The sequence below is a fragment of the Panthera pardus genome, unplaced genomic scaffold, assembly GCF_024362965.1.
Source record: "Panthera pardus isolate Hobbes unplaced genomic scaffold, ASM2436296v1 HiC_scaffold_21, whole genome shotgun sequence".
NCBI classification, from domain to species: domain Eukaryota; kingdom Metazoa; phylum Chordata; class Mammalia; order Carnivora; family Felidae; genus Panthera; species Panthera pardus.
Window position 1 is genome coordinate 48,221,010 of NW_026526777.1, and position 19,671 is coordinate 48,240,680.

The 19,671-nt window shown below is 37.9% G+C and overlaps 1 protein-coding gene across 8 annotated transcripts in view; it reads left to right on the forward strand.

The window, feature by feature from the left end:
• Positions 1-19,671, forward strand: part of ABL2 (ABL proto-oncogene 2, non-receptor tyrosine kinase) — a 112,700-nt gene that overhangs the window by 62,815 nt on the left and 30,214 nt on the right. For 2 of the 8 annotated variants that reach the window (XM_019426355.2, XM_019426363.2), the window contains exon 1: positions 14,727-14,905. The exons of 4 other annotated variants lie outside the window; for them this stretch is intronic. In XM_019426355.2, the coding sequence (XP_019281900.2) occupies positions 14,791-14,905 (115 nt within the window). In that variant the 5' untranslated portion in view covers positions 14,727-14,790. Of the gene's footprint in view, positions 1-14,726; positions 14,906-19,671 lie in introns of those variants that run through there. 2 more of the 8 variants (XM_019426373.2, XM_019426379.2) reach the window with 2 other exon arrangements.

Here is a 19,671-nt window from a genome sequence, read left to right on the forward strand (position 1 = left end):
TATTTCCCTCATTTAAGGCAATTAGAAATACCTGAGTTCAGGAGGAAATAGCTTACAGCCAGGACCCAAGAATAGGGAGTGTGTGTGGTGTCTGCACATAGAAATGCCTCCTCATAGATATTAGAAAACTAACTCCATGGATGTGAAACAGGAAAAACAGCTCTTTTGATGTTTTTTTTTTTTTTTTTTTTTAATCATTACATGAAAGGATTGTCGCTGAATTATCTACAGCGCAGTGACAGGTGTTCTAAATGGTCAGGTTAGAGAACTTTAAGATCTGTAAGAATCATTTCCTAATGAATACCCATATGTACATTACTTTTTGTGTGTGATGTTTGTGAGATGAGCCATATATTAAGGGAAGACTTTTTGTTCAGCTCTTCTTTTCTTTGAGGACATATCAAAAGAAAAGACACCATCCATTCCATTTTGGTCTAAATAAAATTGTTCAAAGAAGAGATGAAAATTGCCCAGTCAGAGCAGAGGTTGTATTTTTGCATGCCTTCTAGATTCTGGCATGATCTATACAAATATTTAGAATTCCTCCCTGAGTTATTGTGCATTAATTCTGGAAAAATCTGTGATTATTCTGCTGGGAATAAATGGCAGAAATTTCGAGTTTTCTGTGATGGAATGGACTAGGTTGGTAAGCACATGTATATTGCATTCTAATTAGTCTCTCAGGTTTGACCCTTAAATGTCATTTTATATATGGACAGAAGAATCAAAGTCATTTCACTTGGGGCATCTGTTTTGAAATTCTCTTCCAGAAGGTTAGAAGGACCAGTTTTTGTATCACTTTCTATGGAATGAGTGAGGCATCCTGAAATTGTGAAAGGAGCATGGGCTTTGAAGTTAGATGAGAGCTAGAGGTTTGTATAACTGGCTTCACCAGCTCTGGAACTTGGGTAAGTTACCTGACATTTCTGAGCATTTGTTGGTGACGGTAATGCCTGTCTTCCAGAGCTGTAGGAAATCATATTACAAATTATAATACATCAAAGTCTGTAAAGTGCCTAGTACATATGTGCTCCATAAATGGTAACTTCATTATAGTCCTGTAGAGAGGGCTAGAATTGTTTTGAGTCTTATTTATTTATTTATTTACAAAAAAATTTTTTAATGTTTTATTTATTTTTGAGAGAGAGAAAGAGAGAGCAAGCAGGGGAGGGGCAGAGAGAGAGGGAGACACAGAATCCAAAGCAGGCTCCAGGCTCCGAGCTGTCAGCACAGAGTCTGATGCGGGGCTTGAACTCACTAGCCGTGAGATCATGACCTAAGCTGAAATCAGACCCTTAACTGACTGAGCCACCCAGGCACCCCAACTTTGAGTCATTTTTAGTTTGCCTGGAAGCTGCATGTTGGTAGAGATTTGTGCACATTAATTTAAAAATAATTGAGTGCCTACTATGTACAAGATACAGGGATTAATACAGACAAAATTAGTGATCATATTGTTGAATGCAAACAGCTATCTGTTTAAAGAGTCTGATCTGACAATGGCCAGGTGACTCTTTCCCAAATGCATGTATCTTAATGTTCTCTCAAGACAGCTATACATTCAGGGATGCCTTGGGTGGCTTTGTCAGTTAAGCGTCGGACTCCTGGTTTCAGCTTGGGTCATGATCTCACAGTATATAGGATTGAGCCCCACACTGGGCTCTGTACTGACAGTGTGGAGCCTTCTTGGGATTCTCTCTCTACCCCTCCCTAGCTTGTGCTCTCTTTTTTTCTCTCTCAAAGTAAATAAATAAATTTTAAAGAAAGGACAACTTATACCTTCAAAAAGAGGGTTATTATTATTATCATGTAATAAATAATGAGAAGTGGGTGCTTTTTAAAAATTTTTTTTTTAATGTTTTTATTTATTTTTGAGACAGAGCATGAGACAGAGGGGCAGAGAGGGAGACACAGAATCTGAAGCAGGCTCCAGCTGTCAGCACGGAGCCCGATGCGGGGCTCAAACTCACAGACTGTGAGATCATGACCTGAGCTGAAGTCGGACGCCCAACCGACTGAGCCACCCAGGCGCCCTGAGAAGAGGGTGCTTTTAGAGAGATGATATTAATGAGGTGCTCTTAGAACACAAGAATTCCTGAGTCCCCCGTTCATCTCACTCCCTTCATACAAGATCCTCTTTCAAGAATGACACCTGCACGTGGAACTAAGCAAGGCAGGATAACACTTTCTGTTAGCAAGAGTTTGGGCTTCAGACCCCATTGAAGAAATACAATTATCTAGGACCAAATTATAGATCTTACCTCTAGCTGCGTGAAAAGACCATACCTTCTAATAAGAAACAGGAGGAAAATGCAAAAGATATGGGAAAAATGTGTCTCACTCATGTCTCTGAATATAATAAATTATAACATGTCTTCCATTTCCTTGAGGGTGGAGTTGAAAGCCAAACTTCTGATTCAACTTTGTGAGGAAATGAAGCTCTGAGAGGGAGTGGGGAGATTTCAATTTCTGTTTTATAAAGACCAGCACATGATTTAGCATGCCATTTAAAAATAAAATTATAAGCTCATTAGAATAAATTTCTGAAACACTTAGAAAACTCTGCAATTTAATTTTGGCAACCTGTGGGGACAGTTTATATTTTTGGGCACTTGGGTATTTTGGCCATAAAATGGGTAAAATACTTGAGGAATGGATCACAATGTGTGTTTTAAATTTTGTTCATCCTTGAAAATTAAAATTGTTTTATAAATGTATAAAAACTAATTACCTAGGGATGAAGTTTGCTTTGAAATTTCTTAAAAACGTATCACTTCTGCTGATCTTGGATCTTAAGAGATCTGAATATCTAGAACAGAAATCTAAATGAAATAAATCAAATTTGCACATTTCCCAAACAAATCCAAGGACTAAATTCCTTCTGTTGCCAAATTCCAAATCTTAAATTATAGGAATTGGTAGGTTATATTTTAATATTGGCCTCAAGGCTAAAAATTGCTGTAAAAGTATGTATGAGAGAATATCTTTTTTTTTTTTTTTTTTTTTTTTTTTAGATTTTTAAAAAAAGTTTATTTTATTTATTTTGAGGGAGATAGAGCACATGTGAGGGAGGAGCAGATCAGGGGCAGTGAGCAGGGGGTGTTGCTGGTAGAATCCCATGCTGTCAGTGAGGAGCCTGATGTGGGGCTCCAACTCACAAACTGTGAGATCATGACCTGAGCCAAAATCAAGAGCCAGATGCTTAACCAACTGAGCCACTCAGGCACTCCAGTATTAGAGAACATCTTTAAGAACAAGATAAAAAGACTGGATAAAAATGTTTGAAAAATAGGTCAGTAATTATTTCTGGATGATGGGATCATAACTGCTTTTAATTGTCTTCAGTACTGTGTCTTTTAGTCTAGAAAATGAGCAAGTATTGTTTCTATAATTAAGAAAAAATGATGTGTCGACAAATATTTATTGAATACATGTTCTAGGCAAATAGATATGAATAAGACATAATCCCTGCCCTTAAGTGGGGTGAGGCTGGAGTCACACATTATAAATAATAGTACTTTGTATGTTTCTGTATTATGCAGTATTTCTCCCTCACAAATAACTACTAATAACAAAAATCTGTGTGATTATGACTTAGTGTAGAGTTATAAACTTTATTTTAGGTGAGAGAGAGTACTTTTGAGAACATTGAACAGAAGAGGTATGAATTGTGTTAAATGAGTTCACTAGGTACCTCGAAGGGAAGAATATTGTAGGAGAGAGTTAGCATGTACAAAGATCGGACAAAGTGAAATGTTCAGAGAACTACTGGGAGAGGTATAGATGAAGCATAAGATACAGGGAAGATGGGAGAAGAGAGGCTAGAGAGGCTGACAAGTGCCATACCATGGCAGATCTTTCTCATACCATGCTGAGGAATTTGGAATTTAACTGTGCAGTAGAGAGCCCAGACCCTTAGAAGTTTTAAGTAGGAACATAACTTGAGGTGGTCTTGCCCCTTCAAAACACCAATTTAGAGGCAGTGTGGGAATTAGACTGGAGCAGAGAGAAACTCAAGTCGGGAAGATCAGATAGATGAATATTGTAGCAGCTTAGGAAAGGAGATAAAGAGGGTGTAAAGTAAGACAGTGATAATGGAGTGGAATACATGGATTTGAGAGAGATTTGGGAGGTGGAATCTGTAGAATAATAGTGATAGAGGGAATCAGGGAAGGAAGAGGTTTCTAGAGTGCTGATGAGGTTTCTGGGTTGGATGCCTGGGTGAATGGGTATGCCATAAACAGCTATAAGAGTACACATATGCACGCATGTGAACACTACACTGAAAAATAAATGAAAGCAGAAGTAGAAACAGCGGGTTTTCAGTGCTCTCAGGGTGTCGAAGTGTATATACGATAGGCTATAGGCTGTCTCATGTATTTATCATAGGCTATAGGCTATATATCAACTGATCAGGAGAGTGGTTAGGGGTTGGTGGGATTTGGGAGCTTGTGGTAGGCTGAAAAGTGCCCCTTCAAAAGATACGGATGCCCTAATCCCTGGAAAGTGTAAATGTTTCATGGCAGAAAAGCAGGCAAGGGAGATATCTTTATAGATGGATGGGGAGATTATTTTGGAGTATCTCAGTGAGCCCTAAGTAGAATCACATGTTTCCTTATAAAAGGGAGATGGGGAGGTTTCACACACACAGGAGAAGATGATGTGAAGAGAGAGCTGAAGATGCTGGTCTCGAAGACTGCAGTGATGTGTCCACAAGCCCAGAGCGCTGGTAGCAACCAGAGACTAGAAGAGGCGAGGGATGGGTCCTCCCTTAGAGCTCTGAAGAGAGCCGAGGCCTTGTCACCACCTTGATTTTGTCCCGGTGATACCAATTTCTGACTTCTGGCCTCCAGAGTGCATATCTGGTGTTTTAAGTCATCCAATTTGTCACAGTTTGTTAATAGCAACCACAGGAAACTAATACAGGCGCCAGTAGCCTAGAGTTTATACTTAAAAGTGGTAGATGTGAATGATTTCACCTAGGGAGGATGCATGGAAGAAGGAAAGAGGAATGAGGATAGAAGTTTCTGTTATCTGGTACCATCCAGAAAGAAGTGATTTTGGATTAGAGAGTATTTAGGAAACTGAATACAAAACCCTGTAATTATTGCTACTTTTTTCAGTTGATAAAAAAATGTCTTGATGGAGTACTCAGAACTTTGTTCTTTGTATAAAAGATTGAACCAGTTTGATAACTCCTAAAGTAATGTCTTTAGTGAGTATACCTCATTGATATTCTAGTCTTATAACTCTGTCTTTGAAATCTGGATGTTACTACTTTATATTCATTTTACCCCAAACTAAAGAGAGACTTACTAGTTTCCTTTCCTATATCTACTTGGTTCCTAGATAATTATCAACTTTTTTCTTTAAAAGATTTCTTGGGGTGCCTGGGTGGCTCAGTCGGTTAAGTGTCTGACTCTTGATTTTGGCTCAGGTCATCATCTCATGGTTTGTGAGCTCAAACCCTGTGTTGGGCTCTGTGCTGAATGTGCAGAGCCTGCTTGGGATTCTCTCTTTCTCCCTATCTCTGCCCCTCCCCTGTGCTCACTCGCTCGCTCTCTGTCTCTCTCTCTCTCAAAATAAACATTAAAAAAAATTAAAAAAGATTTCTTGGGCAACCTGGCTGGCTCCAGTTGGTAGAGCATGCAGCTTATGATCTCAGGGGTTATGAGTTCAAGCCCCATGTCGGGTGTACAGGTTACTTAAAAATAAAATCTTTAAAAAAAGGATCTCTTGAATCGTCATTGTCCATTCCATGACCATGCCCTTATCATCCCTGCTTATCAGACTTTTAGTTATTCTCTTTAACTGCAGGGAGGTCCATCAGGAGCATTGGAGACCAGTCTTCTTTAAATACCACAATCAATGTGTTACTACTTCTCACAAATGTAGAATGATTACCTATTGTATCCCAATACAGTCTGAATTCTTTTGTCTGGATGTCCAGGTTGTCTGTCGTTGGGCCCACAAATATCTCATGTTACCCGACTAAGACACACATACATTTCCAGGCTTCTCTTCTCTTGTAATCAGGCCAAGTTTCTCATGCAGCAAAATCACTGAACTGGATTAAGGAATGGGCCAGCCAGGCTCCTCTCCAGTGTCACTTTCTAAAGGTTCACTGGAAATGTAACAGGGTGAAGAAATTGTTTTCTAAAAAGCCTCTTATAAAGAGTATTATCTGTGGTGTTGGGGAATATTTTTATAAGATGTCTGGGCTAGAGCCTGAGACCACCAAAGGGCATGGGAAAGTGCCTGCTGAGGTGGGTAATTCTGATTCGCTGCAGGGCCTTTTGTGGAGTCAGGACTTGAATTATTCAGGACCACTTCTTCCTTTCTGCTTTCCCTTCTCCCTCAGGGCTAACTTCAGGCCTCTTGCTGAATAAATGTTGAACACATATTTAAGGAGTGTTTTTTTGAAGATGTATTAGTTATTAGCCTACCCAGGTTCCCCCATGTCTTAATTGGTCTTGTAAAACACAGTATTCAATCCTTTTTCTTCTCTTTGTTTAGAGTGTGTGTGTGTGTCCCGCTGCTTAGAAACTGTGCTCTTCCTTTCTCTGTAGTAGAAAATTTTGAATCCAAGTCTGTTGACATCTATGATTTTGTAATTAGAACAAGCCCCTACTCTAACAGGAACAAATGAATCCTCTTGGGACCTTCCAAGTGTTTGGAAGATTTGTCTAGGTGTAGAGCATGCGTTCTCAGCAGGGGTGATAATAACTTAGGTATTTACATTGGTTTGTAATCCTCCAAAGCTCAATGCTACCCTACAAAATCTTATCCTTTCAGTTTTTAATTTCTCTTGTTAGGGAGAAATTGAATTGAATTAAATTAAACTAGTTAATTTAAGTTAAATTTAATTTTAATCCTTGGAGTGGTGATAATGAAAAAAAAATTTGAGGAACACTGGTGTAGAGAAAGGGAAAAGATGCTGTTATAATAGGTTTTATTTTTGTGACAAGTCTCACACTGAATTTTGAGTTATTAAGCCTTGTTATTAATCACCCTGTTACTAATCCTTTCCCCTCAGCCTCCCAACATAGCAGCTGACTAGAAATCTAAGACAGCAGAACTCCAGTTCCACGTTGTACTACTTTACTCTTGGTATTCACCCCTTTACCTTTCCTTTTGTGAATGCAAGGCTTTAGTGTTAATCCTTTTTACCAATCATTATTTATTTGCTGGGTTTCATTGGAGAGAGAAACATAATGGTTCTGTACCTGTAAAAACTTAATCTTATTGGAGGAAAAAAGACACACAAAAAAGGAATGAATAAATTATAGTAACTACACTATAGAAGATGTCCCATTATAGTATGACAGTTGCTGTTTTAGGCAAAGGAAGAGATTACTTAATTAGAAATGGTCAGAGGTTGGGTCCAGGGAGAATCTAGGAACTTGAACTACATTTTGAAAGATGATACAGGATTTGAATAGACAAAGGAAGAGCTTGAGCATAGTCCTGATTAAAACACCATTTTGATTTTTGTGACTTTTTGTGATGTATTCAAATGTGAGCTATATGGGAGCCAAGAAGATAATCTATACCTACTATTACTAACTGACCTAAAGAGAGTTACTCTTGGAAAAGTTTAGAGACCCTTCAGTTGCTTACTTTTATTTCTGTACCTTTTACATCTTGTTAGCCCTACAGATCTTTTAACTCGAGCCCAACAAATTTTTCTTACCTTTTAATAGATTTATTTTCCAAGCAGGAAGGTGCCCCTTTTAGACTACAGAAAGAACTAGTGTTCAGTTATGGTGTCAGATTCTCCCCCAAGCACTCTACATGAATTTAATCTCGTGTGAGAACTCCATAAAAGTACTTACCATTTTTCCCCTGTTGTACAAATGGAAATTGTACTCTCAAATATTTAAATAACCAGTGACACCTCACTTTTTGAATGGCAGAGCCCAGCGCTACTTAATATAGAGCCTGAGCTCTTGGATTAAAAAAAACACTAAAAAATATTAGGGATTGATTTTTGTAATGAGAGGCCACCTTTTTGTTTCTAAAGCCTTGAGTTCACAAAAGGAAAGGTCAAGAGGTGAATGTAGGAGCAAAGTAGCACAGTGTGGGAGTGGTGTTCTCCTGTCTTAGAATTCTAGTCTGCTGCTGTGTTGGGAGGTTGAGGGGCAAGGGTTAATAATAACAGGCAGGGCTGGGGCAGCTGCCATCCTAGAGATCATCTGGTTCTGACACTAGCTTTGTTTCTTCAGCTCAATAATAATGGAATTGAACATGTTTAAAGGTCTACCATTAGATCCCGAAATAGTCGTTGAAAGACCCCTTTCAAATACTTCTGTGTGTAGGACTCTGTGATGCTGTTTCATGCTGATAGGAAAAAGGGATAGCGGTCTGTTTGGGGATAGGTATGGCTCTCCACTCCGAGAAATACATGCCGTTATAAAAACGACAGCTCCGGGAGTGCGTCAGTGGCTCAGTTGGTGAAGTGCCCAGCCCTTGATTTCAGCTCAGGTCATGATCTCATGGTTGTGAGATTGAGCCCTGCATCTCGTCAGGCTCTGCACTGGGCGTGGTGTCTGCTTGAGACGCTTCCTCTCCCTTTGCAGTAGTTCATTCCTTTTTTATTTGCTGAGTAGTATTCCCTTGTATGGATGTGCTGGAGTTTGTTTATCCACCCATCCACTGAAGGATGTTTAGATTAATTTCCAGTTTGGGGAAGTTAGGAATAGAGCTGCCATAAACATTCACATAACAGGTGTAGATATGAATATAAGTTTTCGTTCCTCCAGGACAAATCCTTAGGAGTGGTATTGCTGGATCATATGATAAGTGATGTTTTACAAGATTTTGCCAAATTGCTTTCTAGAATGGCTGTACCATTTTGCATTCTACTCAGCAATTTATGAGAGTTCCAGCTGGTTTGCATCCATAGTTAGTATTTGATATTCTTAGTATTTTTAGGTTACTCACTCCTAGTACATGTTTAGTGGTATCTTATTGTGGTTTTAATTTGCATTTCTTAAATGGTTGCTGATGTTGAACATCTTATTTGTTATTCCTGTATTATCTTTGGTGAAGAGAATTTTTATCCATTTTTTTAATTGAGTGATTTGTTTTCATACTTGTAAGTTTGAAAGTTCTTGATGTATTCTGGCTGTGTATCCTTTGTTAGAAATATAATTTGCAGGGGCACCTCGGTGGCTCAGTCGGTTAAGTGTCTGACTCTTGATTGTGGTTCAGGTCATGATCTCAGTTTGTGAGTTCAACCCCCACATTAGGCTCTGCCCCAACAGCGTGGTGCCTGCTTGGGGTTCTCTTTCTCCCTCTCTCTCTCCACCTCTCCCCTACTTGTACACATGTAGGTGCATGCGTGTACTTTCTCTCAAAATAAATAAACTTAAAAAAAATGTAATTTGTAGATGTTTTCTCCTGTTTATGACTTATCTTTTGATTCTCTTAACAGTATCTTTCAGACAAAAGTCTGATTTTGCTTTTTGTTTATTAACCTTTGTGCTTTAAGAAAAACAGCTTTATTGAGCTTTTATTTGAGTTTTAAAAGATGTACAATTCAGTGATTTTTAAAAATGTACATCGTTGTGTAACATTCACCACAATCCAGTTTTAGAGCATTTTCATCACCCAAAAGGTTCCTTGTACTGTTTTATAGTCAGTCAGCATTCCTACGCGAGTCCCAGGTAACCACTAAATTGCTTTCTGTCTCTGTGTATGTGCTCTTTTGGGTATTTCATATGAATGGAATCATGCAATATGTAGACTTTAAATCTGGCCTTTTTCACATAGCATAATGTTTTTAATGCTTTTATAGAGATATAAATCCACATATAAAATTCACCCATTTGAAGTATATGATTCAGTGGTTTGAGTATATTCAGAGTTTTTCAATCATCAGTACAACCTAATCTTAGAATATTTTCATCACCTCAAAAAGAAACCCCATAGCCAGTAGCAGTCATTCCATATTCCTCCCCACATCCTGACCCTAGGCTACCACTAATCTGCTTTCTTTCTGTATGGATTTACCAATTCTAGATGTTTCATCTAAATGGAATCACACAACATGTATTCATTTTGACTGACTTCCTTCTCTTGGCATGTTTTTAAGGTTCATTTGTGTATTAGTGCTTCTTTCTTATTGCTGAACAATTTTTATTTATACATTAATTAATTGATGGACATTTCAGTTAAAGTTTTCACTTTTGGCTATTATGAATATTGCTATAAATGGTCATTTACAGGTTTTTGTGTAAACATATGTTTTCATCCTTTCATTTTTAACCTACTTCTGTGGTTACAGTTGAAGTGGGTGTCTTTTAGATAGCCTGTAGTTGGATCAGACATTATCTATTTTGACAAACTGCCTTCTAATTGTATTTAGACCATTTTTATTTAATGCTAATCACTGATTTGTTTGGATTTATTTAGGTCTACCATTTAATTTTTTTCTGTTCTTCTATTTCCCCTTTCCTGCTTTCTCTTGGATTATTAACATGTTTCGCTTATCTGTTGTTTTTGGTTGTATCTCTTTGTATAGGTTTTCCAGTGGTTGCTCTATGGATTTCAATATACATACCAAACTTTTCACATTCTCCTTAGATTCAGTATTTGGCCACCTCACGTGAAATATGAAACCTTACCATCATAAGAGTTTTCTTTTCCCTGTGTTGTAGTTGTCATATATCCACGTGCATTGACAAGTCCCTACAGATTGCATTACACTGTTTGCTTCCAACTGTCAAATATTAAGAATTCAAGAGCAGAAGAGTGTTCTATTTACCATTTTTATTTCTCTTTTTTTATTCCTAATATTCGAAAATTTCCTTTTGGTATTATTTCCATTATGTCTGAATGGAATTTTTTGAGAGCGTATCTACTGACAACAAGTTATTCCCTTTAGCTGAGGATGTCTTTATTTCACTTTCATTTCTGAAGGATGTTTTCTGTGGACAGAGAATTTTGGGTTGACAGTTTTTTCTCTAAGCACTTAAGATCATGTTTTTTCCCTTCTTTGTAGCCTCCATGTTTCAAATGAGAAATCTGCAGTATTGAAGTCATCGTTCCCCCTCTAAGCATGATCCTGTACTTTCACCTAACTCTTGATTCCCTAAGTGATCTCATCCAGATTCATGGTTTTAGACACCATCTATATGCTGATGTCTGACACCCAAGATCTTCTCTGAGCCTCGGATTTGTAGATCAAGGTGCTTAGTTATATCCCTCACATTTACTTGTCTACAATGGAACTTTTGATTTACAGCGCTCTTGGTTTCGAGTAAATTACATAGCCATCTGCCCACTTATTCAAGCCTGCAACTTTGCAGCTTTTCTTTATTTTCACCCTCATCTTACCTCGTATCTAAGTGATCTGTGAGCCCTGTCAGTTCCATCTGTAAACTGGATCTTTAAATTCTTCCACTTTTGTCTTCATGACACCGTTCTTTTCCAAGCCAGTGTGAGTCCATTCTCGAACTGTTGCATATTTACCTATTTCTGATGTTATTTCTTATCTAATCCATTTTTTTCCCCGCCCGGTAGCCAGAGTGTTTGTCTTTTACAAAATGGAAGTCAGAACATACGACCTCCTGGCATAAAACTATTCAGTGAATTACCATTGTATTTGGAAAAGAATCCTAAACCCTTATGGGCTTGATCTGGTCATCCAGCCAGTCTACCCTACTAACTTCTTTTCATGCTTCTTTTCTGACTTTCTCAGTTACAGGCCACACTTTTCATTTCCTATAGGTTCTTTCCTACTTTTAGGTTTTTGCACTTGCTATATTCTCTCTGCTTAGATTCTTCTTTTGCTTTTGGCATTTACTTAAATGTCACCTTCTTTAAAGTAGTGAAATTCCTCCCCTCCCAGCCTGTTATCTTCATCTCTCATGGACTTTATTTCTTGCTTAGCATCTAATAGATATTTCCTGTCTAGTAAAGTGCTTTGCACTTAGTAGGCACTCAGTAAATATTGGCTGAATGAATGAAACACTATGCAGATTAAAAGAGCCAAATGCAAAGGTATCAATGTTACTTTAATAATTCAACAAATGAGGATGTAGAAGTGGGTGATGTGCTGTTGCCTTTCTATTTATATATAGTTCTCAAATCTCCTATAATGAGCTATATCACTGTTATAAACTGAAAAAGAATTTTTAAAATGAGAACATGTCTTGGGGTGCCTGGGTGACTCAGTTGGTTAAGCATCCGACTTTGGCTCAGGTCATGATCTCACAGTTTGTGAGTTTGAGCCCCATATCGGACTCTGTGCTGATAGCTCAGAGCCAGGAGCCTGCTTCAGATTTTGGGTCCCCCTCTCTCTCTACCCCTCCCCTGCTCATGTTCTCTCTCTCTCTCTCTCTCTCTCTCTCTCTCTCTCTCTGCCCTTCCCTCCCTCCCTCTCTCCCTCAAAAATAAAAACACATTAAAATTAAAAAAAAAAAACGTGTCTTACTAATACTTTTGTTGAGTTTAATTTTCTTAGGCTTTCATGTATCATTTTTTGGTGATTAGTTTTGTATGCAGTCTTCATTTTATTCTTTAAAACGTTTAAAAGCTATTACATGGGTTAGATGGAAGCAGCATAGCAGCACAAAAATATTCGTTTTCTTTACATTATGCTTTTGTAGTTTCTTAATTTTTCTAGTTTCCTAAGTTGTAACTATTAATTATTGGTAAATTGAAGAGCAGATTTACTAACTGAATAGTAAATTACGTGGTATGGAATATAGATATGTTTAGAATATGGATTATGGAGCTCCTTTCTCTTATATTTTTTATAATCTAGGGAAGGAGAAATTCAACCTGGTGTTTGAACACTGAGTCATTAATTGAGGTAACCATTAGTCATTTAACTCTTGCTTTTTCTGTGATGTTAACAATACTGGTTTTATAAAGGGTCATTTTATTGAAAGTATAAGCTTTGTTTTTTTAAGCTATTAATAATTACCTATGTCAGAGACATTCTTTCTCTGAGGTGACATTATAATTTGTTTCAACTTCATGGAAGGCTATTTCAGTCCTGGTATCTTACAGTTTTACCCTGTTTCTTTTGTTGACCTGAAACCTAGCACAGTGGCTGGTACATAGTAGGTACTTAGTAAATGTTGATCAATGAGTGTTCTTAACTGTATAGTTACAAAAATTCTTGTGTTATTTTTGTAGATGACACCACTAAATAATTTAGTGTATTATTTGCAGATTTTCCTAGCTTAATTCTCAACAAATTACTCTTATTTTCAGATTTTTACATTTTACTTAACTTTGTTCCTTATATTAATAAAGGCTAGCTTTTTACTTTTACAACTTTTAAAAGTTTGGGGGGGCCTGGGTGGCTCAGTCGGTTGAGCGTCTGACCTCAGCTCAGGTCGTTTGTGAGTTCCAGCCCTGCATCAGGCTCTGTGCTGACAGCTTGGAGCCTGCTTCATATTCTGTGTCTCCCTCTCTCTCTGACCCTCCCCTGCTCACTCTCAAAAGTAAACATTTAAAACAATTAAGGAAAAAAAAAACTTATAAGTGTTAACACTCAGAAGTTTTCAACATTATCGTGTCAGTTTTTTATTTTTTTAATGTTATTTTTATTTTTTTATTTTCAACGTTTTTATTTTATTTTTTGAGAGACAGAGCGCTAGTTGGGAAGGGGCAGAGAGAGAGGGACACACAGAATCTGAAGCAGGCTCCAGGCTCTGAGCTGTCAGCACAGAGCCCAGTATGGGGCTCGAACTCACAAACAGTGAGATCATGACCTGAGCCGAAGTCAGACGCTTAAACTGAGCCCCCCAGGTACCCTAAAATGTTATTTTTAAATTGAAGTATACTTAGCACAATGTTGTATTTGTTTCAGGTGTACAGACATAGTGATTTGACTGTGCTCACCATTAAATGTAGTCACCAGCTGACACAGTGCTGTCACAATACCATTGAGTGTTCTCTCCTTATGCTGTGTCTTCCACCCCCATGACTTATTTCTTCCACCACTGGAAGCCTGTGTCTCCTACTCCCCTTCATCCAAATGCCCATCTGCCCACCCCCTTCTCCCTGACAACCATTGGTTCTCTGTATTTATGGGTCTGTTTCTGCTTTTTGTGTACTCATTTGTTTTTTAGATTCCACATATAAATAAAATCATGGTATTTGTCTTTCTCAGTCTATTTTCACTTACCACAATACCCTCTAGGTCCATCCGTGTTGCAATCATGCCATATATTTTTTTCATGCTGTATTTTTAACCGTATTAAGCTGTAGAGCCGAAATGTTAGTGAAGGCAGTCATTTCCTGGTTTCTTTGTTCATGAATCAGATTGTAACTATTTCTTTCACTTTGGATTTGTGGTTACTTGAGCTAATTTAAGTGATGCAAAAGATGAGTCTCCTTAGGGCGTTTCCTCTTTTAAAAGTGTATGTGGTGTTTTATTGTAAACAGGTTTCTTCCGAGGAAACTTTTCTCTACAGGCTTACTTCATCATCCATTTAGGAAAGAAATCCCATCTATATATACTAATCCCTACATATTTTTGTATTTGTTACTCATGTGTATGTTGGTTTTTACTTATTTTTCAAAACATTTCCAAAGGTTCTTCTGAAGTAACTCCGATCTGACTCAGTCTTTGCTGATTACTAGACACTTTCCTTTGGGTTACTCTCCGCCCACTTTGGGACTTGTAAATGCTTACCCTTCTATTGGTTTCCTCTGGCCACTGAGTATATGAGTAAATGTCACATGCATGTGGTATTGCTTGTCAGGGAGTGGAATTCTAAGACTTCCTCTACATAGAACAGTTTAACTTCTGTGCTTCTGGGCAGAGGAATGGTCCTTGGAACAGTCCTGCTTCCACCCAATAGTTATGGCAGAGATCAGGACACATCGCTTTGCTGCCTGTGCAGTAGTGAGGCCTCAGAAACTGCTCTACCCAACGTGACAGGTATGGTTCAAAGGTGATAGTTTGGGGGAGGGTTGATACTCACAATAATCAAACATGAATGGAGATTTCAAAAAATTTTCTCTACTCCTGTTACTGTCGTCAGTTTCGACCAGTGAAGTTAATTTAAGTGATGCAAAAGATGAGTCTCCTTAGGGCGTTTCCCTCTTTTAAAAGCGTATGTGGTGGTTTATTGTAAACAGGTTTTCTCCAAGGAAACTTTTCTCTGCAGGTTTATACTTCATCATCCATTTAGGAACGATTTGCTTTTTTTCTGGTATTTCATAGTAGGATCTCAGTAAGTACTTACTGAAGGAAAGAATAAATGAGTGATATGTAGTATTTTGTGGTGTTAAGATACATATGGCTTGAGATGAAGTACTTAAGTTACCTTGAGAACTGTTGAATGATTTTTCCAACCACCTTACATAAACAGTATTAAAAAGTATTAGCTTTGGGGGCACCTGGGTGGCTCAGTTTGTTGATCATCTAACTCTTGATTTCGGCTCAGGATCCCTTAAGATTCTCATTCTCTCTGTCTGTCTGTCTCTCTCCCTCTCCCCCACTCGCATGCTCTTTCCAAAAAAAAAAAAAAAAAAAAAGTATTAGCTTCTCAGAGAATATGCAGTCAGGTAAAGTAGAATTCTGGCAAGATAAGGGTTTGTAAAATGCTTAGAAATGCCTCAACTGAAAATTTTGTATATTTATTTCTCCAGTTACTATCTGACAAGTTTCTTAAAATTTTTTTTTACCGTTTTATTTATTTTTGAGTGAGAGAGAGAGACAGTGTGAGCAGGGGAGGGGCAGAGAGAGAGGGAAACACAGAATCCAAAGCAGGCTCCAAGCTCCCAGCTGTCAGCACAGAGCCAGACATGGGGCTTGAACGCATGAACCGTGAGATCATGACCTGAGCCGAAGTTGGACGCTTAACCAGCTGAGCCACCCAGGTGCCCCACTATCTGACAATTTCTAATTAAACTGATAAAAGTTATTGAACGACTGATTGGTGAAAAGTGTTTTTTAATAAAATTAAACATTAAATTTAGGAATTTTCTCTGAATTTGAGTCTGAGTTTTATTCTAGATTTTAACTAGTTTAATCCTGATAATTTACTTTTTAAAAACTGCCGTTTCTATGTTTTGCCTTATTTTTATTGTCTTCTGCAAGTCTGTCAGTAGAAAAAAGTAATAAAATCAACCTTTACTTAACAACCCTATTTCTGCTCCCTGGGTCCTATATCGTTCTCTCATCTTAGCTCCATAATCTACCTCAAAAACCGTGATTAACGAAAAATTAACCCGTTATGTAATATAATGCATACCTAATATATAGTAGTGATTTCACATTTTTCAAAACTATTTCCAGCCTTCACACTTGGATTTGTATAGGCTCAGTACATCTGAATCATCCAGATGTGTCTTTTTTAAGCTGACGAGGAAAGTGACATAGACTGCGACCCGCTGGATACCACTGTTATTTACTTGCTCTTCCTATAGGCTTCCCCCCCCCCCCCCCCACTGTTCCTTAGCTTGTTCTCCTGCATTTAGTTCTTTATGATTTAATACGTGTTCATTCTTGGCCTCAGGAAAATGTTAGGATGTTTTCTGTCTTTGGAACATTTTTCCTTTTGTTTGATGCTTAGCGGATAGGATGGCGTTTAAATGGATATCCTGTGCAGACGGATTGTACAGGAAATTGACCCTTATTAGTTCTATGAGAACAAAAGAGTGAGGGGGAAGAAAGAAGAAAGGAAGGAAATAAGATCTTTGACTTGACCAAAAAAATCATAAAAGTAGAGATGGGAAGAACCGGGGTGGGGAGTGAAAAGGATTGTTTTCCAAGTCATGGTTCTTTTAGTACTTTGGCCTCAAAAATAACTTTTATCCTGTGTTTGTTATTTTGTATATTTGAGAAAGGTACAGTATTGTTTGGCCTCTATACATCTTATTAAGTTTGCATCAAATTGTGCTCTTTGCCATTTTTCAAAGAGTGTGATTTTGAAGAAACTGAACTTCATGCCTTTAACAAACCTTTCAAGCTTGATGGAGCTTCTCTTCAGTTCAGATGAATCACATGTCATAGACCTGTCCTTGCACACTGACAGCCTGTGCACTGTGAGTGCACAGTTCCTGTTCACCTAATTTAAGTGCTTTCTCTTCTCTGAAACCTTTTCTGATCCAGAGTTTGGTTTTCTGTTCTGTCCTCTCATAGTGGTACAGTATGTGAGCATAACAGTACCCGTGATTCATTTATTCAACAAATGTGTTTTGAGAGACTCTTACATACATGCACTGTTCTGGGTGCTTGGAATTTATCAGTGGACAAAACATACAAAAATCCTTGTCCTCATAAAATTGATACTCTAGTTGGGGGCAGTTAAATAATATATATGAATGTAATAAGTATATAGTTTGTAGTAAGAGGAGCTCTGGAGAGAAATAGGGAAGGAGACATGGGGAGGGGGGTATGTGGGAGTGCTGTCAGGAATAGCTGCATTTTAAAATAGAATAGTCCGAGAATGCTGTACCAGGAGGGTCACATTTGAGTTAAGTGTCATGTGAATGTCTGGGGAGGAATGTTTTAGACAGAAGAAACAGCCAGGACAAACGTCCGGAGGCAGGAGTGTGCCTGCCTTGTTCGAGTAATAGCAGGGAGGCCAGTATGCGAAACGAGGTAAACTAGGGAGGAGTGTAGGCAGATGAACTGGGCAAGACAAGTTGCAAGGGACCTCGCAGGCTCTTGTAAGGACTTTCACATTTCACTCGAAGGTAGGGAGCTATCACAGAGTTTGGAGCAGAGGAGTCACATAATCTGACTTACGCTTTAAACACTGGCTGGTGTATTGAGAATAGACAGGAGAGAATAAGGATAGAGGCATGGAAATCAGGAGTGTGGGGAAATCTAGCTGAGAGATGATGGTGGTAACAAGGAAATAGTGGAGGGGGTGAGAAGTGGATAGATTCTGGGTATATTTTTGAAGGCAGCGCCAATAGGATTTCCTTATGGTTTGGTTGTAGTATGTGAGAGCAAAAAGGAGTCCATGGGGATTCCAAGGTTCTCTTCCCCCAGCTTTATTGATATAATTGACATTTAACATTGTGTAAGCTTAAGGTGTACAGTGTGTTGATTTGATACACTTACATATGGCATAGTGATTACCGCCATAGCATTAGCTGTACCTGGGTCACATGTAATTATCATTTCTTATGTTGTGGTGAGAACATTTACTGTCTGCTGGCTTAGCAACTTTCAAGTATATAATACAGTATTATTAACTATAATCATATGTTAGATGCCCAGAACTTATTCATGTTATAGCTGGAAGTTTGTACTCAAACTTGAAGGCTTTTGGCCTGAGCAGCTGAAAAGAAGGAATTACTGTTGACTGAGACAGGGAATTCTTTGGGAGAGGCAGATTTGGGGGAAAGAACGGAGAGTAGTCTTTTATAGTAAGTCCAAATGGTGTTATTAGTGATTTATAATCTTGATATTCTGAAGCTCAGCATGGTGTATGGTAGATGTTCACTAAAATTATTAATTTTGTAAACCTTAAGTGTTCATATATTGGGTTTTACAAAGTAAGGTATAATTGTATGGTTTTTGCTGGTTTTGGCTCGCTAGGATTTAAGAGTTGGCTTCAATATCGGCTTAATTATTATTTCTAAGTTGGTCACGGAGAGTACACAAGTTCTTGTTAACCTTGATTTTGTTCCTCTACCCTTTATCTCAAGCAAGGGGACTTCTATACAACAAGAAGAAAATGAACTTGAACTGTTTGATAATAATTAAACAGAATAATAGAGTAATAATCACAAAGCATTCTAATCTTGTTACCACCATTACTGGCAAGAAACGTTTGTCAGTGTGGATCATGTAGTACTCGCTATAGAACCTGATAAATATTACAAATATTCTCTATACTTTTCAGCAGTTCTTTTCATTTTAATAAAGGATTGGCATTTTGTAGCCCGATGGAAATTCCGCTAGAGTGGATGATTTCTTATTAGAATAAAGGAAACCCTAGTACATGTGATCAGTTTGAAGGATGTTTCATAGAATAGGGTGTTTTATTTGTTTGGTAATCCTAATTGGTTACTTCAGTACAGCTGTTTCCATTCCTTGTAACTGCATGTAAACAAGGAGCAATAATACATCCGATTCGCATTAACTTTTCAGGACATCTGGACATAACTTCAGATTTGTCATAATCTTAATGTGGGACAAAATTTAATTAGCTCTGAAATTTTAAGGAGACCTTCCTCTTAGGAGGAAGGAATGTGAAGAAGTGAAGTAAACTCTAAAGCTATCAGGAAAATTACAGATCCAACCTACTACAGGAATTTCTGTAGACAGTTATGAAGCCATTTTTAAAACATTGGTTAATGCTATTCTAAGATTAAAATACATCTCACTATTTCCCGTCACTTATAGTTTTGTATAATTTGGTCATTCATTCAGTTAAAAGTTATTGAACACATCCTATGTAACTCTTGCTAGAAAAAGAGTTTTAATATCAAGGAATACATTGTAAAGTTTGGGATATAAAAATCAATTGAGGATATTATAAAGATAAAGGGTACAAATATAGCAAGTGTAATGCTTTTGAGAGTACGGGGAGGGGGAGCACGTGAGGCTTCCTAGGGGAGGTTATACACTGGAACTGAATGTTATAAAATGAGTAGAAGGCAGGCAGTCAAAGGAAGGGTGGGAGGAGATCACAGTCCAGGTAACCAGGACTCTGTGAATAAAGGCACAAAGAAGCAGGACGC